Below are 27,983 nucleotides of genomic sequence, written 5' to 3' on the forward strand. Positions count from 1 at the left end.
TGAAGTTGTCAACGGATGTGCCACAAAGCTATCGTAAGGTGTTTATAAATGGTCCTGATATTAACAGGATCTCGCACAGAATTCTAAAAGGAGTGCAATCTTCGTATTTTCTGGATGAATTGTGGCGATTGCAGTCCTCAACAATCAAAAGTCCTGTGATGTGGTCGTCGTCATTAGCGTCACACTGCTAATCTCCATTGGAAAAAAATAAATAAATCACAGCTTGCATATAATTTAGTTTTTTAAAGGATTGTAGCTTTTTAAAGCCTTTCCTTTTTGTAACTCAAACATGTGAGACATGGCTTTTCCTCTTTGTCTTTCCTCTGACTGTCACTACATCAAATCTCTCTTCTGCATCTCTCCTCTGTCTCTTGTAAAGCTTCTCTCCTCTCCTCCCTTCTCCTTCTCCTCCTCTTGGCCACTGAAAAGCCCTTTATTTCCCACTGCTGTGCCTAAAAGGGACCCTGAGAAAAACCACAGTCGGACCCACCTGGATTCAATGGTACATGTTGTATTGTTGCTTTGAGAGGATGTGTGTGTGTGTCTGTTTGAGTAAAGTACTTCTATGATTTCCCCTTGACGATTTTAAGCATAGGTTCACATGTTGTTTTGTACAGAAGCACTGGACTACTGTCTGTTGCACCCGAACGCAAAGTCCAGCATGTATGATTGGAAAAGCAGCATGTTTTCCATATGTGCTCTGTGACGGCTTTTGCTCACTGGCATAGAGAGCAGTAACGACATTTCCTTAAAAATTGTCTCAATGTGTCATGTTTTATCTTCACCAGCATGACCTAAATCGTTTTTGAAGGAAGCAGACAGAGAATAAGAATAATGAAAGACCAATGGAACACAATCGTCTTTGAAAAGTTGGTGTGAAAGGCCTACTGACATTGCTTTATCAAAAACAGTCTTGGTTATGATAAAATCCATCACCAAATGTTTGATGGTGTTCGACAGTACTGCAGTGACGGTTTTGCTTGTCATAAACTATGCACTTGTACAACATATTTTCTTTACTGTATGTTCATCTACTCTGTTGTTTTTTCAACCTAATTATTCCATGTTTATTCGAGAGTCAGCCAGAGATTGGCTTAGTGTGGTTTGATGCATTGTGTGTCCTGAATGCACACTTGCTGTGATAACAATTAAAAATCTCATGTTTTTAGGGTTCCAGATGTCACTCCGCTCAGTAACCTTTTGTCTAATTTGCTGCTTTATGCAGTTTCTTTGTCTGTGCTGCTCTGATAACTCATCCTCTCTGACTAGTCAAATGTTCTCATGTAACCTGGTGTTAAATGTAATGAGTAAAAACACGCGTGGATCACTGCAGGTGTCTTACAGTGATTGAATTCTCCCACAGCAACTCATATATAAACTGATGATGCTCTTGTTTTTTTCCCACAGAGGGAGCCAGACCGGGAGGAACTGCCTGAAGAAAACATGCCGCCCAAGTTTAAGCGACACCTCAATGATGACGAGGTCACGGGATCCATTCGCAGCGAGAGGGTAAGACGCGGTGTGAGATGAAGGGGTGATGTTTACATTTGTGACCGTTAACACAAATCAGCAAACATTGCACATGAGGAAACACGATGAACAATACATTTCCCTGTTAATCAATGTGCTGATTGTTCATTTATGTGCAAGAAGAATGTTAATTTATTAAAAAAAAAATTAAAATGTAAAATCACAACCTGTTCTCTTCCCGTAAAACATTTTAAAATGTCTAATAGCTCATCATGAATTCAAGGATGTTTCTTAATCCTGCCTTTGATAGAAACACGTAGCTTTACACTACCAATTATATAAAATTACATTCACACATACCTGGGTAGTTACAAAAATGATGTTGATGCTGATGTTGAATATTGTGTTGTTAAAATCTGTCTCCTGATGTCTACATTCGTATGTTTACGAACGTAAAGAGAGTTTTTCCAAAAATCTCCAATTTGGCAGGAGTTTTCAGATATAGTTGTTTTCGGTGACTTGTTGCTTTGTTTATGTGTAAACAAAATGCCCAAACGCATTGAAATATCAGCTTTTTTGTTTCGTGTAAATGGGCCCGAACACTGGCTTCTTTTATTGGATGGATACTGACGCACAGCCCTAATGAAATCTTTTTTTTTTGTATATATTTTGTGGTCTGGCTTTCTCGTCTGGCCGTCCGTCTAATGTTGCAAGGCGTACGATTATTATGGTTGTATTATCATTTGATAATTCGATCATTTGGTGACTGTGTGGTTGTAACCAGCCTTCTGCAGTTCAGTGGACTGCTTTTGTTGTGTGTCTTGTTTCACGTTACCATGTAACATATTTCCTGCTCATCAGGCTTTGTTCATTGTGAGGCTGGTCTGAGAACAATTAGCATGATTAGCTGAATCGGCTGTGCTACCACGACTCGCTCAATCAGGGCAGATCAGGGAGCCATTGTTGTAATACAACTGTGAGGTGGGGCTGCTGTTTTGGGTCCAGTCCATACTAATGCCACAAAGCCACCAGGGCCTATAGATGAACAGTACCTGACTTTAACACAACAGTCGGGGATATTATTTTGGTTATGACTGGTGTGCAATGATTTCCCCCAAATTACAATGATTTTGAGACTCTGGCGTAGTAATGTTATTTTTTCCATTTAGCAGTCCAGGTACAATATTTTCCCCCCGGACAAACAATAACAAAACCTGTCATCCGGTGATCACTGAAGTTTTGCTGCTTGTCAGGGACAAAGCGTGCAGCACTTTGGCTCTTTTCTGTACATGGCCCAGAGCAGGGCAGCTGCTTTCGCTGCTATTTGCAGAAGAGGAAGTTTTATGATAGTCGTCACATTATGTAGTATTTTAAAAACGCATGTATTTTTGTCTGATCTCCATGTGGTTGGCACTACATATTTTGTTCATGCATGTTGTTTGTCTGTCTGGAGGGGTATTTCAGGTTATGTTGTTTAATTTAAAAAGTTATATATGGTATTGGGAGTTGGCAGGTTCAAATGCAGCGGCTGGCCGAGCACCACTGTGGTTCCCTGAGCAAGACCCTTGATCCCCATCAGCCGTAATGTGGCTGCACCTCCGCATCCTTATAAATAGGATGAGTCAATGTGGAAAAAAGAAATTTCTCCAAGGGGATTAATCAAGGATGATTAGTTACTTTCGTTTATTATACCTGTTCTCGGCAGCATTGTGTGACTTCTGTTGTGATATGAGGCAGTTTCCTACTTTAGAGATCGGCTAACACAGAGCGTACTGAAACGTTTCATGCGGAGCATCTGTAATAGTTGAAAACAGATGTTGTGATAGGATAGGATGCAGATTGTGCTCTGAAAGGCTTTGTTTATCAGACTGATAATGATGGAAAAATACGCCACAAACGAGGGGAAAGAACAAAGGAGACTGCAAGTTTGAAAGAGGTGATGTCCAGAAACTCCTATGGCCAAATGTCTGGTTTTCATCAGTCATATTATTGTCCCACCCAACTCTACCTCCCCCAAACCTTACCTCTGATTCTCAACCTTTTTTTGGCCTTCTGTTTCCTCTGTGTAATCCCGCTTGATGTCGTGCTGAACCAGGATCAAAGCGAAGCTTATAGGAGCACTTGCATAACCAAATGCTCGTTTCTACCTTTCATGCGTTTCCTCTCGGTGCTTCACCCCCCCCCCCCCCCCCCCCCCCCCCCCCCCCCCTGTCCTCTGATAATTGCTAACAGTCTTCTTACCCTGGATCTCCTGTCATAGTGGAAAGAAAGTCTGAGGTTGTACAGGAGGAGAGGCTTACCAGCTTTACCTACAAAGCACTTTATGATCATATGGCCACCATCTTCCCAGGTTTTCTGCAGATGACATTGTTGAAAATAAAATGTCTTCATTGGCACCACATTGTCTGACATCGGTCAACATCACAGGGCATCCCCAGGTTGTCCCTGGTCTTTGTAGCAACAGGTGAAGGCAATTATCATGGCAGATAAACTCAAGAGTCCACCCAAACTACTAACACTTGGATGTAAATAATCCTTCTCATAAACTTCTGCTACAGCACGATGCCAATTATCGTCATTGTATAATATCAAGCGAAGGCCTCTCCTTCACAGTGGCGGTGAATACAAGCTAGCCGCCTCAAAAAAAAGGACTCTTACAATCTCCTCTTGTGAGAATTCACTCTAGTAGTTTGCAGTAATTCTCTCTGAATAGCTTCTCACACATTGCACTTCCTCTTCTGGTTAAAGCCGTCAGTGTGTTTGATATAGTTGTGAACAGGACATTGTTTCTGAATGAACTGTCACTCTATGAATCTGGTGAGGGTGAATTTGGATTCTCGGGACTCTAATTATCAGAGTGAGACGTGAAGAGGACTCCTCAAGAGCAGAACTAGTGATTAGAAATGACTCTCATACTTGAAGTGCACTGGACTAATAGTGTGTCTGACTATATTTACCTAATAAAGACAGCCAGGAAATATTTACATTGATCGATTTAGCAGCGATAGACTGATGGAGGAGCCAGCGCCAGCCTCCATAGCCCTCATCATAAGATACATGTACCTCATTCAGAACTTCAATGCTGAAAGGACGCTCTCAGAAATGCTATGAATAAAAATAAAATCGGGTATTGCCAGAAACAACCTATAATGTCCAGGAGGTAGTAATACCAACATTACTGATAGGAAGGGCAGTTATCAATTATCACTGACCTCTCGCTGTTTTAATTGCTGCTTTAATATACCTGCGGTTTCATATGAACAATACTGCCTTAACTACCTCCACAGCAACTACTTGTACTGTAACCGGCAGCAGGCCTGCCACTGTATATAACCTGTATATAGTCTGTACGTAATGTAATTTCATTTTCATACTTTTTTTAATGTGCCGCTTTTGCCCCCCTAATTGCCTATTTGGTGATAAATAAAGTTTTTTCTGATTGTCTTTTACAGAGAAACCTCTTGGAGGAAGACTCTGATGAAGAAGAAGATTTCTTTTTGTGAGTTTTTGTACATTCTTTGCATGCACTGAGACTATGAACATTAGCTCATCTTCTGTGACTTTCTGCAGTGGAGCTGGAGACGTGCTTAGTTTACACTGGACAAGAAGCAATACCGTTCAGAAAGTGTTCTAGTCCAGAGAAGGATTTCATGTTTACAATTATAGATGCAGAGAAATGTAATTACACTGGTTGGATCACTAAATATATAGATAATATTGTAAAGGTAAATGTTTTTTAACCTTTAGACCAGCTTTTCTTTCCAGCTGAGCCTGTATTCATCTGGATGATGCAAGCAGAGTTTCAACAACAATCACAAATTACAATTACAGTACTGCTTTCTTTCTGGCTAAACATTAAGACTGCAAGTGTTAATTTATCCTTTATGTTTCTGTTAATCTTTGTGAAGTTTTTCTCCATTATGTTGACATGTTATCAACAGTCTCCACACAAGACTTGAGCACTTTACTTCTGCTTCACAATTTTCCTTCATATATTTTTATTCACTGCTGTCAACTACAGCTACTTAAGGGCCTTCTCGTTGTTTCTTCAAAAGTATAGACAAATTCTAAAAAACAATTTTATCAAAGGGCAAGTTCAGAAATGTATTATTAGGTTGATTGTTAGTGTAGAGTGTTTGTTACAGTCATTAGTGCGAACTGTCAGAACTCTACAAAAAACGCATATCGACATCGCTCTGCCTGTTTTTAAGGAGAGGACCCACGGGACCCAGATTTGGACCCCAGAGTGATAAAATTAAACAGTAAGTACAAACCCATTCCTCCTCAGGCCTAAAAGCCAGTGGTCAGAGTTGTAACTCCAGCCAAAGGTTTGGTACTGTTATGTAACTGGAGCTCGGTGTGTTTACCAGAAACGTCTGGTTGTTAGCACGTTGAGTAAGAAAGACCTATCATGTGCAAGTTATTGTGTAACTTTCCTAGTATGTCTCGTTCCCTTCTGCAGCCTGTTTCCATATTAACCTCCAGTCAGAAGGAGCCTGAGAACAGAGGAGGTCATTGTTGAGAGCGTCTGGCACCCACACTTGTTTCTTCTCCGTGCCCCATACTTACCTTACACTTCGTCATCGTAGTGAGCACATTTAAACTACGTGTTGTCGTTAGTGATTCCAGGAATGTTAGTCACCTTTCAGCATCCTGTGTGGCGTTGTTTACATGAGCCTGTGGCAGCTCATGCTTCGTCTTTCTTCTTTTTCTGTGCTGCTCCGGCGAACCCTTTTATACACTCCCCACCTTTAGCGTGTGATCAAGCTGAAGGCATTTCCTGCAGCCGCTTGTCTGAAACTAATGGATTTGATGGTGCTGGAGAACAGGATCTTGTTAAAGAAAGACTTTTGTTGTTTTACCAGATCTTTCCCAGAACAGCTTTTCTAACCACGGTGCCAAAGTCCTCACTCTTGTTAACCCTGCTGCCTTCCCAGAAGTATTTACTCTAAATTCAAAGTGAATCAAAGGTGATCTGGATAGTAATATCATCCTCAGGTCTGAGAACAGTGAATAAAGTTCAGATATGAATGTGTGGATAGTGAGCAGGTTTGTGCAGGTCACGCAGAGCTTCAACTTCATCCGTCAGTCGTTTTATCGCCTGCCAGCTGTACAAAGCTTCACGCAGAGACGTACCAAGAATAAGATCAGCTTCTCTGAGTCTGTGTCTTGTGTCTCAGGGTGCAGTCGCAGGTCGACGAGGTGATCGACGTGATGCAAGAGAACATCTCCAAGGTGATCGAGAGAGGCGAGCGTCTCGATGACCTGCAGGACAAGTCAGGTGAGGCACGCCGGGACAGCGTCTGTCTTCAAGCCCTAATGTGTGCAGCACATGTGTGCCCTGTTTATTTCCAAAGTCATCCTAAATGAGCTCCATGGGAGAAGCTCATTCAAGGTAGATTACGGTTTGTGCTATATCTAGGACCATTTGCAGGATTTGTTTGTACTGATAGAGAACTCAATGCCACGTGTGTCAGCTTTAAAGGAAAAACATTCGCGAATGAGGATGAATCACTCTGCACATACAAACAACCCCTTGCTAATTACTTTGCTGTGGAAAGTTAGAAAAACCCTCAACATGAAACGCATTGCAAGTATGCGGTCAGCTCTCAGAATCCACTGTCAAACAATTTTACATAACAGAAATGCCAAACTGCAGGAAAGCCAACTTTTGCAGGAAAAGTTTGAGACGTAAGATTTCTGGCAGATGAAGTGTTGCTGCCCGCTGAAGAGGTGCTACTTTTATAGTTTATTACTGTGTGAGATTCATAAAATGAATCAGTTCCTTTTAAACTTTGTCGAAATACCCAAGTTAAATAAGTGCAGGAATGGACATGATAATAATCTCTCATCAGGCCTTGCATGTGAATACACTCAGAGCTGGTGTTAAAGCTCGGTCCAGCTTTATTGTTTTACCAGGTGTGTGTGTGTGTGTGTGTGTGTGTGTGTGTGTGTGTGTGTGTGTGTGTGTGTGTGTGTGTGTGTGTGTGTGTGTGTGTGTGTGTGTGTGTGTGTGTGTGTGTGTGTGTGTGTGTGTGTGTGTGTGTGTGTGTGTGTGTGTGTGTGTGTGTGTGTGTGTGTGTGTGTGTGTGTGTGTGTGTGTGTGTGTGTGTGTGTGTGTGTGTGTGTGTGTGTGTGTGTGTGTGTGTGTCTGAAAGCGTTCAAGAGGTCCCACCCTCTTACTCACACATGTGTGAAACTCCCATCTGTTACACAACTTCACAGACATGTGTGGCTTTTCACGAGACACTCGCAGCTCTCATCCTCCTCGGTTGATGAAGACGTGCAGCTGAACCCTTCACATTTCTTCAACGCCCTCATATCATTCAGGCACATGTTGCTTCGCCTCTCCTCTCTGTCATGTTGAGCAAGACAGTGATGCACCTCTGGAATGCGTTTTGTTCTGCGTGGTGTTTGAAAGGTTGTTGCTGTTGTTGTACGGACAATAATGTCACGCTTCGTATGCTCGTGCCGTGCATGCTGTCCCCAGGAGCTGTTTGTATGCGAACGGTATATCGTGTGACTGACACTCGCTGCCTGACCGACGTGTCGGTAACCCGTTGGTGAATTCCACACGATTAACAAGCGTCCTCCTAAACAGCCTGTTCCCTTCGCTTTTTTTGCGGCGACGGGTCGTAAACAGGCACACGGAGATGGAAACAACAGACACAAAGGCTCTGAAGAGAAATTCGGGGGGCTTGGGCGAGCACAGGGCCGCACGCTAGGGAGCCATAACCTTCCTGTTAGCATGCGTAAACATCAAGTTAACAACAGTATCCAAGAAACAGAAAGGAAGACGGCAACGTGGGCGAGCTGTTTGGAGTGGGATGTCACGACAAGGGACGTAAGATGGGAAGCTGGAGGAAATGTGTTCTGATTTTGGTTCAGCATTTCATGCTGGTGGACTTTGGTTTTGAGATGAAGAAAAAAATAGAAGCTATATTAATATGTGATCTCATGGCACACAGGTCAGCTTTGCATAACTCCCAATGCATAATCAAACATCATCGAATAAGAGTAATTTGATTAACTGGTGTCTTGTCTCTTTCATTTATTGTCCTCTTTCTTTGCGCCGCCGTCATGTGGCGTCACAGAGAGTCTATCGGACAATGCCTCCGCCTTCAGTAGCCGAGCCAAACAGCTGCACAGGAGGATGTGGTGGAGAGACATGAAGGTGGGGTGTCTGTTTGATAACTTTGTTTATATGTCTGTGCATCCAAGTTTGAAATGCATTTGTCAGATCTTTCATCCGTGTGTCGGCCTGAGTAGCATCAGAGAAGCTTCTGACAGGATTTGTCATCTATACTTGTCTTAAGCATAATTCTGATTGTTTATAACGGCTACAAATCTTCAGAATGGTCCAGAACCCGTAAAGTAGAGCTTTTAAATTTAACTCGGGGGGGGGGGGGGGGGGGGGGGGGGGGGTCATGATGCCCTCTGGAACGCTGCACTGTCACAGTTCAACCGTAGTGTCACAAACCTTTGTAACATTAATACAGTGCTATAAAATAAAACGTGCACAGTCAAAAGCACACAATAACATTGAATGACTGTTATGAAAGTTATTTTTGGAGGAAAATAGAGGGCTAACGTGTGTCATTCCTTCCACAGATGAAGATGATTATTGCATTGATAGTTGTTGCTCTCCTGCTCATCATCATCAGTGAGTATTGGAGCACAAACACAGTTTACTATCAGTGCATGGCTCCTCTTTTATTCTTATTTCTCTTCTTTCTCATTTCCAGTTCCAGTGATTATCCGGTACCACTAATGACTGATGAGGGAGTCGAGGGAGAACCTTCCTCTTCCTCTTCTTCCTCTGTTTACCTCTCCTTCGCACACTGTTCTTCAATCCAGCTAGGGGGCGCCAGTCGGCCTCCCGCTCCCTCCTCAAGGCCAGCGGCTTCTTGTATCTGGCCGGTTCTCGCTCCTCTCAGTACAGATCTTATCATATTCTTTCCGCATACATCTGATGTGAGATCAGTGCTAAGACTCAGTTTCATCCCTGGCTGGAAATGAAGAGGGAAGGAGCGGAGGGAGGTATCTTACTGCAGATTGGAGGGAAACGTTCTCCTCTAGTTGATGTGAAGGATTGATCCATTCCATGATACATATCACATGCAGGACCCCGGCTTTGTCTTGGCAACAGGTCCTTCACGCTGCATCACATAGGTAGACACTGTAAAGGCAGGGGATCTACACCCACTGCCTCTCTTAGTATTTATAAGTGGTTTGATTCTGCTGCAGGGGTCTCGTATAAGGAGGCCGTAGCGTCCAGCAGATGAACCTCTGTTTTCCACCTGTGAGCCCACTTTGAGAATGTTTTTAAAGGAACACTTCATGAATGAAAACATCTGAGGTTCATCTGTCTCATCCATTTTTTCTCTCTCTCTCTCTCTCTCTCTCTTCTTGCCATCAAAGAAGAGTTTTGACAGAAAACTGATTTCACTCTTCAGGTCTGTTTCCTGATCGCGACAGATGATCGGAAAAAGGGAACTCGAAAGGTGTTCAGTCAATGTCCTGCTTTTAAGCATTATTCTCACTTCATAAATCACCCCGGCTTGTTGTGCAGTATCAGGATGACAATGTCAGACCCTAAAACACTCTGGTTTATGAATGTCCTCACCACGCTGTACCTCTAAACCTCCTCCTCGATGGCGCCGAGCTCTGGTTCCGTTTGGTTACGGTTGCCCTACTTTCTTACTATACCGTCGTTCACTCTGCAGATGTTTGATTTATTACCGCTTCCGTCTTTTTTCAGTATATTTGGGTTTTTAGCTCGGCAATGTGAAGCTTTTAATGAATGCTGGTTTTTGCAACTGAAGGGGCATTTTATCTCTTTGTGATTGTGCATTTGAAAGGGACAGTTTTCCACCGTCGGTTAGAGGCTGAGCTGTGAAACAAGCGTACGTGTAAGTTGTGTCTGGATTAAATCTGCATTGTTAATTTGTTATTTTTGATGTAATTTATTTTCAGCTGTAAATACTCATCTTTTGTTTTTCTTTTGCTCTGAAATAAAGTGATTTCAAAGGGCACTTGCCTGGTGTTTTCTGGTTCAAACCAGCTCACTGTCTTGGGTGGGGAGGGAGGGAGAGAGGCTGTCAACATGGAGTGAGTGATCATAGGAGAGGCTGAGGAAGTGGATGGGAAAAAAAGGTGAAAAGGGGGAGAAAAAAAGCAATTCATTACATCACTCTTCGACTTTTAAACGCACGAGCGTCGTTTCGGTGCTCGCAAAATCTTGGTCTGGATTTCTTTTTGGTTTTAATTTGTTAAGTGTCTCCTCATCACTGCACTATTTTTATTGGTGTGTTACTTTACTGACAGAGTAGAGTCCCAGAATGCCACTTAAAGTATGAGGTACCAGAACCTGTGAGCTCTCATTGTTCTGACAGACATGGCGCTCCCGTCTTTCTAAGACAAGAGGGCACAAACTCTTGACAGCTCTGCCCGGCCCCTCCCTGGGAGTCGGACCTTAAACTGGTCCATGGGGACCAATTGTTTCTTTGATACACAGCAGATGGCCTTTTAGTTAGAACCCTTGGCTGTTGCTCACAGGAAGGGGTGATGGCTGAAATTTCACCAAGACGACACAGGTCATTTACATTTCTTTAAATGTTGAATTGTGGTGGTGGAAAAACAAAAACCAACTTTGTTGAGATTTTTGTGTTGACAAGGCGTTGCGCTGGCCGTTATATAGATTGTTGTTAAGGTGATTAGTGCTGCGCTGCACTGTATTCGCCTGTATGAGACATTTTTATCCTCTCTGCATGACCAGACACACCCACATTGGCAGCAGAGGATGTTTTGGTCCTCTCACTGGATGACTTCAGATTCCGGACATAGCGACGGTTATGTGAGTCACATAAAAGTGAATAAAATCCACAGGAGACCACAGGGAACAACGTGCCAACCAGCATTCGTCACCCCCTTATTACACCACCCTGTCTGGTGAAGACTGATCTGGTTAGAGACGAATGCGTTGGTAGTTTGGGGACAAAACTCAAGAAAGTCAATGGCATTTGTGTTGAATACTTAAACCATTCCATTAAATAGGGGGGGGAAATCATTCATCCTTCTTTATGTGAAGCTTGTTGCTTTAATATTTTTTTATTTATTTTTATCTGTCCTGTATGTCTATATGCAATTTTACCACATATCCTACCCTTCACCCTATTTCTCCTCGGTTATTTGAATTATTGAAATATATTAACCTCTGTGTGATGTCTTTACAATGCTTCACAACTTTATTTTTTGGGGGGGGGGGTTCTGTTAGAAGATATGCCAAAAGTTTGAAAACCTGCCCTTTTTTTAAGAAAAACAGATGCGATTTCTCACTCAAAGTAAAAGCACAGACACCTGTGTGAAAATAAAAGTAAATTGACCATTACACATACTAAGCATTTGGCTTTTCAGTTTGACAAAGTCCAGTGGGCTTTATGAGCATCAGGGCCATGAGACCCATCAGTATCGGGGGCAAAGATGTGGAAAATAGACGCTGGAACCGCAGAAGCATCCAACAACAGCTGTTTTGAATCTTGTCCAATAGGAGCTTGTAACTAGGACCACCAACTGGAGCAATACGCTGAACACTGAAGTGCTCCCAGTGGAGGTCCAGGACCTTGTGTGGCAGACAAAACTGTTGTGGTGTGAGCATGAGGGTGAATGTGAAGAGTGTAGAGCGCTTTGAGTGCTGAAGTGGTGAAAATAGGCTTTGTAAGTGAAGGACATTTCTTTCAGCAGGCTTCATGTGAGCAATTATATTCGCCTGTTCTCAGTCATGCACAAACACCTGAGGAAACGATTGCCACGCAAAGTACTCGCCCACCGCTGGGAACAGGTTGGACTTAAGTGTCTTACTCAGGTATGCTTATATTAATTTTGATAAACAGCCCCCCTAACTAAAATCAAGTGTGATTTAAAATGTAAGAATTAGAGTATCAAAGTAAAATAAAGAACAGTTTTTCTACAGCTCATCTCCATCTATATTCATTCCTTCTTGTTATGTCATAGAGAGATAAATGTATTTCTTAGATCCCACATCATCCCAGGGAATCTATGTGTTGCAGCTGGAGACAATAAAATAATAAATAAGATTATAGGGGAATGCACCATATACAGTATGTACATTAGTGTGCATCACTGATTTTAAGGGTAAGAGTATAATAACTCTTCTCTGTTGTCCTCTGTTATGCATGAAATCTGACTGATACACTATAAATCCCATTGTAGATGTCCTATTGTGTCATCTATTTTGTTAGTATTCTGTCTTTGTGCTATGAAAGCACACAACAATGCCAAAACCCTCGTCATTGTTACTCATGTGAACTAAGATCTCAACGACAATTCAATGTGCTTTGAAAATGTACATTAAAAAGAGAAAACAGGCACTGAAATTTGCAGTAAAATGTCTGGAGTAAAAATAAAAGACTGTCAGAATGTGAAATACCCGGGTGAAGTGCAGATGTCTGAAAACTACTCATTACTTCTGCTGATTCATCCATTCATCCATCTGTTCAACCAATCATAGGAATGCCACATTAATCAAAGCAAGTGTCTCGAGTATCACCAGCTGCCCGTAAACAAGTGCTGCCATAAGCGGGCGAGCACGACATCAGCCTGAAGGTCGAGGTCTGCATAGTTCAACTTATTCGCCGGCTTGCAGCTCTTCCACTCCTTTGCATCTGTGGAGAAGATGTTTTAAGGCACAGGGTTGAGTAGTGAAGTTAGGAGATGTGAGGATGAGAAGTGTAGGAGAGGAGCTGAAACAAAGAGGCACAACTTGTGGGTAAGACGAGCGCTCGTAAAGTTTAGGGCTGTTGGAGTTGGATGGTGTGTTCGTCCGCACACCTGCTTGGCTCTGTTGCAGGTGCCTCTCAGATCTTTCATTATGTGTGAAGCCTCCAAGTCTGCAGCTCATCATGTGACTCATGCTGTTTTAAACCAAACAGGAGGGACAACAGACGGCAACAAATCCACCCAGGCGGCAAATGATGAGAAGTTAGCTCAGTGTTCGGACCCGTGCTGTGATAAGTGCATGTAAAAATAAATGTATTAAACTGCAGGAATTATGTGGAGCTCCAAGCATGACTGCATGAGGCTGCACACACCCAGGCTCAGTGGTGGGGACACAGTAGACGTCAGGGTCGGCGTCAGGTGTCCAGTCTTCGAATGACTTGTAACCTCAACCCTTCGTAAAGCCCGTTCTGATTGGCTGCTTGCGTCACATCGTGAACCCCCCACCTCCCCCCTTTCATTATGGAAGGGGACACTGGCTCCTGAGGAGGGATCCATCAAGCACCGGCTTTCCCTGCCACGCTGGACCCGAGCCTGAGTCAAATCCCTTCTCACTAATGTGTCTGCATGGAGGAAATATCAAGGCAGAGAGCTTTCTATTCGTAAATCTTACAAACAGTGATTGTAGAGGCAAAATCAGACTTGAGGGAAATGTGAATGTTTTTGTTGCAAAAACATCCAGCATCCTCTAACTTTTTCCCTCCCGAGCTTCATCCTGCCTGCCCAACCTCCTGCCTCTGACCCCCCCCTCCCTCCCTTTAACCTCCCCTCTTCTCTCTCTCTCTCTCTCTCTTTTTTTTTTTTGTTGCCTCCCTCCTGTCCCGTCCAGTTTGTATAAATATCTGTGAGCTGTTTTGGTGAGTGCTCAGTGTTGCGACCTGTTCACAGAGGAGAAAAAGGGAGAGAGGAGGAGAGAAGCAGCACTGACAGCAGCAGGAAAAGAAGAGACACCTGAGAGAGGACAAGAGAAGACAATACCTGAATCTGGAGATTTTACAGAACACTTCCTCAAATACTTAGAACTGGACAGATAAACATAAAAAAAACAACTAAAGTGTGAGGTGGAACAGAGTCAACCATGATCCTCCTCCTGTCTTTGTGTGTGTTTGGTGTCCTGTTGCAAAGTGATGCACAGCAGGACCGAGCTGCTCTCTGGAGGGGAAATGACCGGAGTGGCCGATGCCAGTACACCTTCACCGTACCAAGTCCGGTGGAGGCCAGCTGCCCACAAACTGGAGGTCCAGAGGTGGAGGGCTTGAAGGCCAGACTCGGCCTGTTGGAGGTCCTGGTGGCTCGGCTGAGTGGAGGAGACACTCTGCCACCAGCAGGGCCCCAGGGGACGCCGGCCAGAGGTCAGGCGGAGCTGCAGGAGGCGCTGAACCAGGCCACGGGAGAGAGGAACCTGCTGCGAGGAGAGAAGGAGCGCCTGGAGAGGGAGCTGGTGGGACTTCAACGCCGGATGGAGGAGATGAGGAGGGAGACGGAGAGGCTGAGGAACAGACCGTGTCCTCCCCAGACACCCATGGTGCAACCGAACCCCCCTCTGGACAGGGGCTCAGTGAGACCAGCTGCTGGTGAGAGATACACCACATACTCACACGATCTGTTGATACGGATATATCCAAATAGCATGTTGACATTTTTTTTTTAAGTCACAGAACATATTTTGTTGTTTTATAAAATTAATCTATTCTCACAATTAAGATACAGACAATGTTAACTACCTGCAAAAAAGCCTATCCTTTGATAAAACATGCACTTTGATTGAAAAATGATGAGACCATAATGGCGTTAGTATATAAAATATAATTTCCATTCAGAGCCTCACCAATTGCCAGAGCACTCTTCATGCATGGCAATCCTGCACACATGTTTGTGGTAGATACAGTAGCTCAGGTTGCCTCCAGACTCCACGCCTGTGCACAAACCATCTCAAAGAAAAATAAAGATAGGAAAAGGTGTTGCATGTGTTTATGGTCCACACCTGTTTGCGAGTGTGTTTTCGTGTGGTAAATGTTTTGGTTGCCCCGGCAGTCTGCAGTGACACTCAGCTCAGGTTTCCCTGCTTCACCTCCCAATCCTCTGCTTCCTGACCTGCATTTAGAGTTGATGGAAGAGGGCCAGAGAGAATCAGCGAAGTCCTCATGGGCAGATCGTGCTCTCTTTATGACCGGTGTTTCCCTCAGCGTGGTGAGAAGTGTGCGAATAGCAGAGCTGGAAAGGGGAGGCGGCGGGGCTGAAATGTGATGCAGGCTTGAGAGGCTGTGGTTTGGTGTTCAGGTCTCAACTCGTGGCTTTAGATGACGCCTGATGGGTCAGGGCTGGTGGTCGGACGGAGGTCTGGGGCCAAGAACACTATACTTCCTGAGGTTAGAGGGCTCACAGCTTCAGAGTTATCTTGGAGCCGGTGAAGTTAAGCTCTGGTATTTGTTTCTCTGTGTGTTTGCCAAACGTTCATCTAATTGACCTTCCTGCTCGTCCTTTCACCTTCTGTCCACCGCTGGCCACCATCCCCCTTTCTTTACACAGTTCTCGCCGTTGCTGTGTTTCCACTCTTGGCTCTCAGCGTCAGTAACTTTAAAAACCGATATTGCCAGCGGCAGTAAATTCTTCTTTACCGATTCCTGCCAGACAACCCTTATATACTCCATCTCCTGCATACTTGCAGCTTATCTGCTGAGCTCTTCATGTTTGCACCTGCAGACTGAAATACACGGCCAGGGCCCCTCGGGGTGACAGGCACATGCCGAATAGATCATCATCAGAGGAAGAAAGGCCGGGGAGCTGAGAGGGAAGATAAAAGTCAAACAATTTTGGCAAGTTTGCTCAAAAGAATATGTATGGTTTTCTTTTTATTGTTTACAGTCCACGGAATGGTTTTGACTTTTAGTAACACTCGGCACTAAAAATATACGAGCTGTTCTGCGATGGTAATGTTATGACTTTTAAAAATAGATAACTATCCTCATAAAAAGGACAATGGCAGTGACAACACAAAGCCCAAGCATACCTGCTAAAAATGACCGAAGTATTTGTCATGGAGCACCTGGCCACTGCCCAAAGCAAGACTCAAAATAACAGTGAAAAGGTAGAGGTGGTTTATTTAGGTTTAACCTTGGAGTTTTAATTAAGTCAAAAAGGGAGGACTTTTGAACAACCAGAAGCCATTAACGTCTGTTTTACAAAATTCTCAACAACAAAAACTTCAATGGACAACAAAGAAAGGGTAAAATAGATTTTGTCAATATATCGGGGAATAAAAACCAATATGACCTTTAAGATTCACACAAATATCCCAAACATCCTCTTTTTATTTCCTGGATGTGCAGCAGGAAATACAATCATGAATAAGAGATCTCCGGGCCACCGTGCTTTACGTTAAACAAGCACAATTATAAAAGCAAATATCCAAATGTGCACAATTGGATGGAGCAATGGAACAATGAGAGAGCAGCTCTGCTGAACTTTGTTAGCTGTGGTTGATTAGACTCGTATTCAGACTGGAAGAATCCTCCAGATAATTAATGAGTTTTATGGTATTCAGCTCAGTGACATCCCAAAATAAAGAAATAAAGAGGCAGGATATGAGGGCACATGTGGTACTCAATCATAGCACACACACGCACATGCACACGCACATGCACACGCACATGCACACGCACATGGACACGCACATGCACACGCACATGCACACGCACACGCACATGCACACGCACATGCACACGCACACGGGGAGGGGACAGCACCATGTGGCTGTGTACCTGTGAGGATGATGATGATGATGAATGAGCACACCCTGTGGGAACAGTCTCATGGCTGAACGGAGACATCCGTTTTACAGGAAAATATTTGTTCGGAGCCAAATTCCTGTTGTTCATCATCTGGCCCATCGCTGACCTCATGCTCCTCTTCATCAGCACTCTGGATCAACATCAGCCTCCAGATGCTAACGTTTCATTTTTTTTCTGCGTCATTATGGCTCATTAGGAGCTCAACTACCGAGCACCACACACACACACACACACACACACATACACACACACACACACACACACACACACACACACACACACACACACACACACACACACACACACACACACACACACACACACACACACACACACACACACACACACAGAGCCGTATATCATGAAAAGATGTTTAAAAAGCCATTTCTCCTCTTTTGTGTGTTTGTATTTCCAAGCATCTGATGAGAATGTAGTATGCATATATTGTAAGTCAGACAGAAAAACTAAGGATACGGGTGGAGGGAAGAGAAGAGAAGAGAGGAGAGGAGAAGAGAAGACAAGAGAAGAGATATCTGACAGTAATTTGAGTGAATAATGGTGAAGTAGCTGTCTTAAATTTTCAGGATGTTGACAGTTCGGTAATGAAGGGGTGGGCAGGGCACTGGTCGTGTGTGTGCGCGTGTGTGTGTGTGTGTGTGTGTGTGTGTGTGTGTGTGTGTGTGTGTGTGTGTGTGTGTGTGTGTGTGTGTGTGTGTGCGTGTTATAGCTGGTCAATCTACCGACTGCCTGTCTCCAGAGCAGCTGGGAATCCCATTGGGGTGTGTTTGTTTCCTGCTGTCACATTCCCTGCTGTCAGTGGTGCCGCGGCCACGTTTCTCCAACTGATTGTAAAGTGTGAAGCACAAGTTCTTAAACAGTAACATGCATGTACTGTATGTGTTTGTGCTCAGGATCCAACCCGATGTCCCACCTGATGTCCAGGCCCAACAGGCAGGGCGACAGCAGCAGTCTGACGGGTGGGACAAAGTGTTTTTTTGACCTAACTTTGACTTTATGTAACTTTTGGAGCTCACTTCACCTCCTTCTCTGTTTCTCTGGTCAGATTCAGCCTGGCAGTACGGATCACCAGGCTTCCAGGAGCTGAAGGCTGAGGTGACTGAAGTACCTGTCCCTGGTGGCAACGACAACAACACAGGTCTCTGTCACCGACTTGAAAAGTGTTTATTCCCAATTAAGCTTTTTCATTTCAACATTGCTAACATGTGTTAGACACTGGACTATTTGTGCATACCTGCTTGATCATTTCAGCAACGTTAGAGTACTCTATTTGAGATTTGAGGACAACTAGGTCACACTCCAAGCATGCACACACAAGTTGCACATCCAAGCAACAGGAAAATAATAATGGCTTTGAAATAAAAACAAGCACCACAGGAAGAAAACACACCAGATATGAAAATCAAATCAAATCAACCTTCCACCTTCATAAACCATGTGCTTTCAGTGAGATATACACTCTCCTGGTTCAGCATCTGGGGTCACATCAGTTGTTCCTCATTGATATTGTCATGTTCACATTGGACTTTAGAGGGCGCTCTCACCGCACTTCTGGAAACAATTAAAGCAACTGCCCCCCAAATGTCAACACCTATAGAAAACATTCAAACTCCTCACAGAGAGACCCTTGGTGGGAATTAAACACATACATCAGGCATGACAAGACAAAAAGGGGAATCAAAGTCCAGCAGAGAAAATATAATCAAGAGGAACGAGAGGAAAACCTGGTCACAGGACACACAGATTATGACAGGCTTATGCAAAAAAAAACAAAGTTTAGATTTGAACAAAGGCTTTTTGTTCAGTGTTCAAATCAAATCCAAGCCCACCCTTACCCCACTTCTGAAAACCTGTAAAGCCAAACTCATATCAGTTGAGGTGCCACATACTGCGTCATTGATATGGAGTATGATGAACGAGTAAAACCTTCAAATCCAAATTCTTGAACAACACTCAATATCTTTTAGTCTTTTAATGTCATTTAATCGAATGTCTTTTTTACAAAACCTGAAAAAGGAATTTTTCATGTAAAATAATTTCAATATATCCTGCCATTTCTAACCGCGCCTCCTGGTGCTCAGCAACATGTTGAAAAACACCTCCTCTTCTGTTTTGTGGAATTTTGCAGACTTCAACAAGCATGTTGATAAAAATTCAACCTCATAGTTTAACTTTGATTCTAATAGCACTCTATCAATAGGGTAGCTTTCACTGCTGTATCACTGAGCCTCTTGGCTCAGGTCAAAACATTGCAGTCCAATAGCTTTTACTCTGAAGTAAAACCTGTGGTCAGGGTTTTCTTTGTAATTGTTCCACCTTGCAATGTGATCCTGTGGGCTGGAATGGACCTACTGGCAGGCTGGTCCGGATCCACGGGGTCAATGTTTGACACCCCTGATCTAGAGAAACTGCTTCCGACACCTTACATGTTTGGAAATTAAAAAAAAAAAAATAATAATAATAATAATATATATATATATATATATATATATAAATATAGATAGGTGTGTAATTTCATGAAGGAAACACATACAACACATTTTAATGAATAATAATATGCATGATAATATAATTTTAGATCATTGGATGTGAATGTTTTGGAGCTCTTACTCATAAAACTGTGAATCATAGCTTATACAGAAATATATAAAACACTCTATATATAATAATAAGCTACAACAGCAACTGTAAAATCCTTTAAATTCCAACTTAAACCATTCTCACTTTTCCATCCATCTGACCCAGCAAACATGACACTCCACCTCCCCCACCTCCCCCTGCTGACAGCCTCAAAGCAAATACGACTATTAATACTGGGGCATCTGGGGCGAGAATACCACCGTCATGCCAGTGCGTGAGCATGAGGGACCTCCTGAGTTTCATGTCCTCTGAATGAAGAAGGAAAGCACCCGTGTCGAGGAAGTCACTCTGACTGTTTATCTTCTCCGGGTGACGTTCCTGAAACCACATCACGGCTCCTGCCGCGGGGTCAGTCACTGTGGTAGATGGTGGAAACACACATGCAGGAAACATGTGAAGTCATTTAATCTCGGATCAGGCTGCACCGCAGAGAAACACGGTATTGAGTGTATTTATAAGACATATTCTTATCTAACACTGAATCTAACGCTCGGTCCTGGACCTTAGAGCAGGGGTGTATTTTGGGGAGTGGTAAATATACAGCCTGCCTTATCGTTTTTCCCTGAACGAGAAGCGGAGGGTTCCTGGCCAGGGATGAGTTGTAGCACAGCTGCCACTGCTCTTGGTGGTGGTGGTGGTGGTGACTCAAAGCTGAAGTTAAGAGAGATGTCACGCAGCATCTCCAGACCTGCTGTCTGCGTCTACGAAGGAGATGATGACCTCACGACACCTTTGATGCGCTCTCCGGTTACCCCTTCATCAGCCGGCCAGCCCTCGACTTGTGCAGAGCCCCTCAGTTTACTCTGTCACTTTGTACTGAGGTGGAGATGACTGCACAGCAAAAAAAAAAAGAAGAAGAATCTCAACAAGTGTACGTTACTATTGCAACATTGGAATATCTCATATTTTAGAAGAGGCTTGTGTTCTGTATGTGTTGAACTTTCTCTCTATATAGTGTGTATTTCTTAAACTTAGTCCTCACACAGACACTCAAACATTCAATATCAAATAAGGACCAGGATTCAAAGCTCAGTCAGATCATTTCCATCATTTCATATTTGAATGGAATCAGAATATTATCAATTTTTATCCACCAGGGCGTCTTTTTTAAGTGTCGATCAATTTTGAGTTAGACGAGCCACACATTAGATGATACAGTGACTGTGGGTGACGGCAGATATCTATTAGAAACACTTATTGGCAATTTAGAATCACTACTTACTCATTTTTGGACTGAATGGAAATCGAAGCACCCGTGAAGAATAACCACAAACAAATGGGTCCTCAAAGATTGGACTAAATCAAGGCATGTTCCTGCCCCGTGGGCCATGTAAAACAAAAAGAAAAAAAAAGAGGTCTAGAACCCTAGATATGGGTTGTTAAAAACTAAAATGAGATACATTTCCGACTTTGAAATATTATAAAAGTTCTCAGAAAACTGCGAACAATGACTTGTTTTCATCATTGTTGTTTTCCAGTTCCTTTGCTACGTTAACATGTTCAAAATCATCAGTTGTGGCCAGGTTGTGAGTTCGTTCAGCCAATCAGTGATGGCAGGGGCAACACAAGTAGTTTAGAGGGGCTCATTGCAATGTGACATTTTAATCATTTTATAACAGTCTTACCATCTCTTATTTCATGCCGGAGCACCGGAGGTCAAAGGTCACCTCAGGTCGTCCCATAAAGATGTCAGGACAGGAACGAATGATGAGCTTCATTATGGGTCTCAAACTGTGTTTGGTCAACCTCAGACAACCCCAACCAGTATTCAGGTTATTAAAAGAATGCAGTGTGTGTGTGTGTGTGTGTGTGTGTGTGTGTGTGTGTGTGTGTGTGTGTGTGTGTGTGTGTGTGTGTGTGTGTGTGTGTGTGTGTGTGTGTGTGTGTGTGTGTGTGTGAAACATGCCTCTGAGATTCCTTAGATTTATCTGAACACACTTCCTGTGTCGAGGTTTCCAGGCCTGTTGGTTTTGGGGCCTTTCTTCTGTCGCACATGTTCTATCTGATAATCTGAAGCTGTTGTTACTGTTACTTTGTCCTAAAGCTTAAATGGTGAATGGATTTCACTTATATAGCACTTTTTCAACTGCTTGAGGAGTGTTATTCACATTCACCCATTCACACACCGATGGAGGCGACCGCCATGCAAGGCACCTAATCCATCTATTGGGGCTCAGAGTCTTGCTGAGGGACACTTGTGGACGGGCAGAGATGGGAATCAAACCTGCAACTATTTGATTGGGAGGCGACCACTCTACCAACCGAGCCACCGCCGCCCAGCTTAGGCTATTGCTCTTACAATAAAGCTCTAAAAATGTGTATTTTAATTAGATAGTTATTAGTTTTCTTTTTTTTCTTTTTTATCATAAATTCTTCTTGAAAATTAAAGAATTATTCTTGAACAAAAAATCCCACTGTACTAAACCTGCAGGCTGTAGTACCCGCAGGATCAGAGAACCACCATTGTCTCACAAATCTCCTCATGCTTCCCTCTCTTGTTTCCTCTCCTTTACGCTTCCAGGCTGCGGGCAGCTGGTTTCAGTTGGCGAACCGGTCACTCACAGAAAGGCCGACAACATAGCAGGTAAATACGGCGTTTGGATGCAGGACCCCAAGGCGGTTTTCCCTTACGGGCCCAGCATGGTGTGGCGCATCGATACCGTCGGCACTGAGGTCAGGCAGCTGTTTGGGTACGATGATATGGAGCAACTGTCCAAAGGCTTTCCATCTAAGGTCGGCGTCACACGGACGATATTCATTTATGGAGGTAAAGAGCTCTTCGGTCATTTTCGATTGATGTTTGGTGTTTGACTCTGCAGGTCCTGCTGCTGCCTGAGCTGGTAGAGAGTACCGGTGCCACTCTGTATCGAGGGTCCCTGTACTATCAGAGACGTCGCAGCCGCACTCTCATCCGCTACGACCTCTCGTCTGAGAGCATCGCCGCCCGGCGTGACCTTCCCCACGCCGGCTTCCACGGCCAGTTCCCCTACTCCTGGGGGGGCTACACGGATATCGACCTGGCCGTGGATGAGAAGGGTCTGTGGGCGGTCTACTCCACCAGCAAGGCCAAAGGAGCCATCGTGATTTCTCAGCTGGACCCTCACAGTCTGCAGGTGAAGAGGAGCTGGGAGACCAGCGTCAGGAAGAACTCTGTGGCCAACTCCTTCATCATCTGCGGCAAGCTGTACACCGTGGCCAGCTACGCATCCCGCGACACCATCATCAACTACATGTACGACACGGAAACCAGTCAGGGGAAGACCGTCGCCATCCCCTTCAAAAACAAGTACGGCTACAACAGCATGGTGGACTACAGTCCGGCTCAGCGGAAGCTGTATGCCTGGGACAACTTCCACATAGTGTCCTACGACGTCCGGCTGTCTCGCCAGCAGGCCAACTGAGGCCGACGCGTGTGACTGTTGAAAAGTGACATTTGCTCACCTGTTCCTTCTTCAGAGACTCACCGCTTTAGAGCAAAACGAGTGGCAGCAGTAGTTAGAAAGCCAACATCGTCAGTATTCATGAGTAGAAGAGCCTAACCACCAAAGTCCAAAGTGAAACGAAGATGTTTTAGGATCAGTGTCCCCAGCAGGTCTGCTTTTTTTTTTTTTTTTCTCTCAGTGGAAGGGCTTTTTGCTGTGGCATGGTCCACAAAAATGTTTGTAGAGGAATTATTTTTGTACCGCCTTTAATCCAGATGTATGATTTTGATGTTTTTCTTTGTCGAGCTGTATGTCGTCTGAGGTCTGAAGGATGACGCTCGGTTCAATTTTACTTGCCAGTTGGAAAAATCAACGCTAAGAGTTGACAACACGCACTCCCGTGGGTCCGCACGCCCTACAATGTCTCGCCGGTTATCGAACACAACTGCACTCTCACTTAGCATGTGTTGAATATTGCATGTTGTTGTACATTGTAGTCAGCATAGTGACATAATGTTCAAAATCACCATGAAATAAACTTTATCCCAGAATTTGAGCACGTGTAATTTTTCCAAACACTTTTCAAGGCTTTAAATTAAAAGATGTGACCATAAACTTAAAAAAAAAATAAAATTTGAATTACAAATCTTCTGATGCAGAATATTTCATATGTTGGAGAAAAGTAGTAATTTTTGGGGGATGACGTACTTCCATAAGATTTTTACACTCGAAGATATTGTCAATGACTGTTATGATCTACAGACAATAAAAATAATTTTCCTCCAGCTAGTTAGATTAAACGTCAATGATAATCTCCAAGATTCACCGGAAGACCTCCTGAATTTAATATAATTTTCTGTCTCAAGTATAAATGAGTCAGCAGTAAATATCACAAAACTACATTAAAAGTGTATTATCTATTCTTGAAAATAAATGTAAAACCTTTGGGATATGACCATATTGAAAGTGAACATTCCATTAGCAGTAAATACAAAGGTAAGCTCGCAAAATAAGCAGCATGAGAAGAAATGAAGAGCTGAAGAGGAAGGATGAGTCCATCAAAAAGCAAACGAGGGGCTACCAGGAGCATTAATATAGAATGTGGCTTTATAGAAGCGACGGACAAAAAATGGCCTGAAAAACTAATGAATGCACACAAACACAAAGAGTTTATCCTCAGAACAAAGGAACTCATAAAATCTAACAAAAACTATTTCACATTTAGAATGCTTCTGAAGCACCAACTTGTTTTGTCCATGGATTAAATTTATAATAAAATTTGAATCCATCAACAAAAAGATGGGAACCGCTGCTCTACAACTATTATCGCTATAATTCATCCCCATTAAAACAAAATGTTACCTATTAAACTGTGGTGTGAACAAACGTATTAGTTTTACCTGACACTTAATACTGAAATCAGCTTGTTCTTGTTTTGGAAGGAGGGACTTTGAAGTTTTAGTTTCTCATGAAAGAAGCCAAAACTCCAGTCGGCTGTGCTGTAGTGACACCTAGTGGTCATAAGCGGGGGGATAAATGAAAAATTGAGCCGACAACACTGGAAAGCATCTCAACAGTATATTATTTTTTATTAGTTTCTGTAACCAAACCAAGTGAATGTAAATAAGACCGTACATATTTTAATACAGCGATGAAACCCCTGTACAAGTACAACAAAAAAAGAAAAAAAAAAAAAAAACTCATTACGGCCCCCCTGATCATCCTTTCTCCATTGCAGGGTCGATGTGAGGAGGAGCCCCTCGTCACCTCAGGGTGCATACTACTATACAATTCAGAAGGACCCTCGTCAGCAGAACTCCAGGATGAGAGCACTGTGGGGTGAGACAGCCAGCGCAGGTGAGGCAGAGACAAAACGGCATTGATTGCTCTCATTGGTAACGACAAAAACAAGTGTCCTTCTGCCTTAACACATCAGAACTTGAGGCTTCTCAATTGACTTTTTTTTCTTCTTCTTTGTTCCCTGTGCTGTTGCTCCTTGCTGTGGAGGTCGACGCGCTCAAATTCTTCTCCCGTTTCAACCATCGATTCACCGCATCAATTCCCCTAGAAAACAGCCCTACCCCGATATATCCATTAGCTGAGGGCACTGAAATCCATTGATAGCAGCAGGTCTGAGGTGCTTTATAGTGATGAGTGTATGTTTTGTGTGACAGCAAGGATGAGTGTGTGAGGAGTGAAGGGTGTGTGTTTGTGTGTGTGTGTGTGTGAGAGAGAGAGAGAGAGACAGGCCGATACAGCTTGAAGTAGTGATCATACATCATCTCTCGCTTTAACTTTTGGCTGAATGTACGGGAGAGTCCAGCTTCACGCCCCACCCTTCCCATCATGTTTACGCCACAAGCGCACACACCAGACACACACCAGACACATACACACACACCTCAATGCGTCTGTAATTGTCAGGCAAGGAGATGAGAGCAAAAGGCAGGAGCAAGGGCTCACAGGCAGACGAATCAAGAACTTAAATCAATGCTGCAACTTTTCACATTTCCATCCTGGTGGAACGAACAACAGAGAAAACAAAAAAAACAAAACTGGATTTCAGATCCCAGGTCTCCGTGCAGCAACCCAGTGGGGAAAAAAACCGTTGAGTGTGCGCGCATGTGCACAAATCTCGAGATTAGTTATGACAGGAGATTGGACAACAAAAAGTGTGCTTCACTAAATGACGACTAAGATTGTTTTGACTACAAAAACAAACCTGGTTCATTTCTTTGCTTTAACAAAACAGGCTTCTCCTATAATATGTGCGATCCTACTTGGGAAATGAACAGAAATGAGAGAGCTATATATATATAAAAAAAAAATAAAAATAAAAATGGCAAACTCAGCAGCAAATCTCTATTTTCTCTCTTAAACTCCCCTTTTTATCTACCTCCGAAGTAGATTTCTATGGAACAACTTGTGCAGCAATTTAAATCGGCATCTAAATATGACAGAAGAATCCAACTCAAACGCCCCCACAAACAGTGGGACAACACAGGAGGAAAGCAGAGAAAGGACCACCACCATCTGGATCACCAGCCAACTGCTCCTTCTCCCCACGCTGTCCTCCAGTGTTGATATGAGGTGGTGGCTGAGTGAATGGGGCTAGATTCTCTCTTCCTCTTCCATCCATTTGTTCCATCACCCGAGAGGGTCAGGAGCTCGTTACTTGCCCTCCTCTGGTTTGATGGCCTGCGGCTTTATGGGGCCAGTTCGTATGGGCTTGGCCGTGGATACGGGGGTTTTGTCGGAATCTGTGCGCTCGCCCCCCGCCTGATGGTTCGGGGCAGGAGTGTCGAGCAGCGGTTTCCCCACTTGATCGAGCCGAGACACTTTGCTGACTTGTGGGGCCTTCATTTGCTGCTGCTGCTGCTCAGAGAAGAACTTGTGAGTGGACTGGAGCACCTCGGCTCGCTGCTTCGCCTAGAGAGCCAAAATAAAATGAAATTAGTCACCACACCCCCTCAAATCAAAGTTCAGATTCACAGAGAGGACACAAGAAAGCATACCTTTAGGTCCTGTTCAGCTTTCAGAGCTGCCTGCGTGCCTCTGGGTACAAGAGGCGGGCCGGGGGGGCCTCGAGCAGGGTGCTGGCTGTGTGGTGGGTGCTGGACTCGGGGATGAGGCATGAGACCACCACTCACATTAGTTGACATTGGAGGGCCCATTGCAGAACGCTGCACACCTCCAGCAAAGGAGTTCGCATGAGGAGGTCGAACCAGAGGAGACACGATGCTGGGCTGTGACAGAATCTAGGAAAAAAAAAAGATAAAGGAAATCATAGTAATTAGTTGTTTGCATTAACGCCAAACTATTCAGGTAGCTGAGGCTAAATTACTGCACATCACCTGTGGGTTGAACTGGCCGGGGAAATGCTGCGTCATCCTCATGCCGGCTGAGCTGGGCTGAAACTGCTTCTGGTAAAGTAAGCTATTCATTTTACTGGACTGGCTGCTCGGAGAGGTTGAGCTTGCCCTGCAAGGAGAGGGCAAGAAAACACTCCAGCTGTAAGTATGTGGTGGATTGAGGGATGCTGCAGGTTCTCCAAACGCTGCTAGTCCACTTGTTACCGATTAGACTGGTGACAGCAGCAGTTTTTGTGCTCTAAAGAACAGTTTCCCACCACTGATGCTACTGACTTTGGCCTGTGAAGCAATGTCTCATCAATAAATGCTTGCAGCCCCGCATGCTGATAGTACAGCCTTTACACGTTTACCTGTAATGGCTGGAGGTGGGTGTTGTACTCCTGCCGCCGATAGGCGGCGTCCCAGGCTTCATATCCATCCCGCTGCCAAACAGCTTCAGGTCCATGTCCATCTGCGAGAAACGAGAAAGAAAATGAGCTGCTGAACTAAAGAGAAGCCGACCTGTTTGTTTGCGTGGACACGGGGCCGCACCTTGCTGGTGGGAGGCTGCATCATGCTGTGGTTGGGGCCCATGATGCCTCGGTACGGCTGGGAGACCGGCGGCTGTCGGCTGATGTTGGGGGGCTGCCCTTGAGGCGGAGTGGGAGGCAGCGCCAATAAGGGCTGACCTCCACCCGAGCCAAAGTTTGGCAGGGACAACTGAGAGCCAGGCAGAGGGACGGTAACCTGGGGGACGAGATGCGGGAAGGCTTAAACAAGTCCTCCGTAGACGGCACGGGCTCCAGCGTTAAATGTTCATACGTTACCTGCTGCATTGCAGAACTGGGTGACTGAGTGTTGCTGTAGTAGCTACTCTGGCCGTGCTGTTGCACCTGCCCCGAGTACATATTTGAATGCTGATTCATCCCCTGTCGAGCCTGAAACAAAGAAACATGTCAGAGAAAATCAGCAAAGCAAAACTAAAGAAACAAACT

The 27,983-nt window shown here is 44.1% G+C and overlaps 3 protein-coding genes across 11 annotated transcripts in view; 2 read left to right on the forward strand and 1 right to left on the reverse strand.

The window, feature by feature from the left end:
• Positions 1 to 10,505, forward strand: part of vamp4 (vesicle-associated membrane protein 4) — a 10,975-nt gene extending 470 nt beyond the window's left edge. For 3 of the 8 annotated variants that reach the window (XM_080473867.1, XM_080473864.1, XM_080473870.1), the window contains exons 2-8: positions 1,408 to 1,509; positions 4,923 to 4,969; positions 5,682 to 5,732; positions 6,651 to 6,751; positions 8,565 to 8,644; positions 9,082 to 9,133; positions 9,216 to 10,505. In XM_080473867.1, the coding sequence (XP_080329993.1) occupies positions 1,444 to 1,509; positions 4,923 to 4,969; positions 5,682 to 5,732; positions 6,651 to 6,751; positions 8,565 to 8,644; positions 9,082 to 9,133; positions 9,216 to 9,241 (423 nt within the window). In that variant the 5' untranslated portion in view covers positions 1,408 to 1,443 and the 3' untranslated portion in view covers positions 9,242 to 10,505. Of the gene's footprint in view, positions 503 to 1,407; positions 1,510 to 4,922; positions 4,970 to 5,681; positions 5,733 to 6,650; positions 6,752 to 8,564; positions 8,645 to 9,081; positions 9,134 to 9,215 lie in introns of all 8 variants that reach the window. The other 5 variants (XM_080473866.1, XM_080473869.1, XM_080473868.1 and 2 more) reach the window with 3 other exon arrangements.
• A 3,235-nt stretch (positions 10,506 to 13,740) lies between these two features.
• myoc (myocilin) lies at positions 13,741 to 23,755 on the forward strand. Of its 2 annotated transcripts, none has more exons than XM_080473551.1 (5): positions 13,741 to 14,840; positions 17,969 to 18,034; positions 18,121 to 18,213; positions 22,237 to 22,448; positions 22,535 to 23,755. In XM_080473551.1, the coding sequence occupies exons 1-5, from the start codon at positions 14,345 to 14,347 to the stop codon at positions 23,114 to 23,116; spliced, it is 1,449 nt and encodes a 482-aa protein (XP_080329677.1). In that variant the 5' UTR covers positions 13,741 to 14,344; the 3' UTR covers positions 23,117 to 23,755. The 2 variants fall into 2 exon arrangements, with proteins under 2 accessions (XP_080329677.1, XP_080329678.1); XM_080473552.1 differs by having other exon boundaries at positions 14,056 to 14,840; positions 18,127 to 18,213; positions 22,535 to 23,686.
• A 951-nt stretch (positions 23,756 to 24,706) lies between these two features.
• The window catches only part of prrc2c (proline-rich coiled-coil 2C), a 29,866-nt gene continuing 26,589 nt past the window's right edge, over positions 24,707 to 27,983 (reverse strand). Inside the window, exons 29-34 of the mRNA XM_080473753.1 lie at positions 27,816 to 27,926; positions 27,541 to 27,735; positions 27,360 to 27,460; positions 26,992 to 27,118; positions 26,653 to 26,895; positions 24,707 to 26,566 (exon numbers count right to left, since the gene is read on the reverse strand). Coding sequence (XP_080329879.1) covers positions 26,309 to 26,566; positions 26,653 to 26,895; positions 26,992 to 27,118; positions 27,360 to 27,460; positions 27,541 to 27,735; positions 27,816 to 27,926 — 1,035 coding nt within the window. The 3' untranslated portion in view covers positions 24,707 to 26,308. The remainder of the gene's footprint in view (positions 26,567 to 26,652; positions 26,896 to 26,991; positions 27,119 to 27,359; positions 27,461 to 27,540; positions 27,736 to 27,815; positions 27,927 to 27,983) is intronic.

This window comes from Lipophrys pholis (assembly GCF_963383615.2).
Source record: "Lipophrys pholis genome assembly, chromosome: 10".
In the NCBI taxonomy this organism is placed as follows: Eukaryota; Metazoa; Chordata; class Actinopteri; order Blenniiformes; family Blenniidae; genus Lipophrys; species Lipophrys pholis.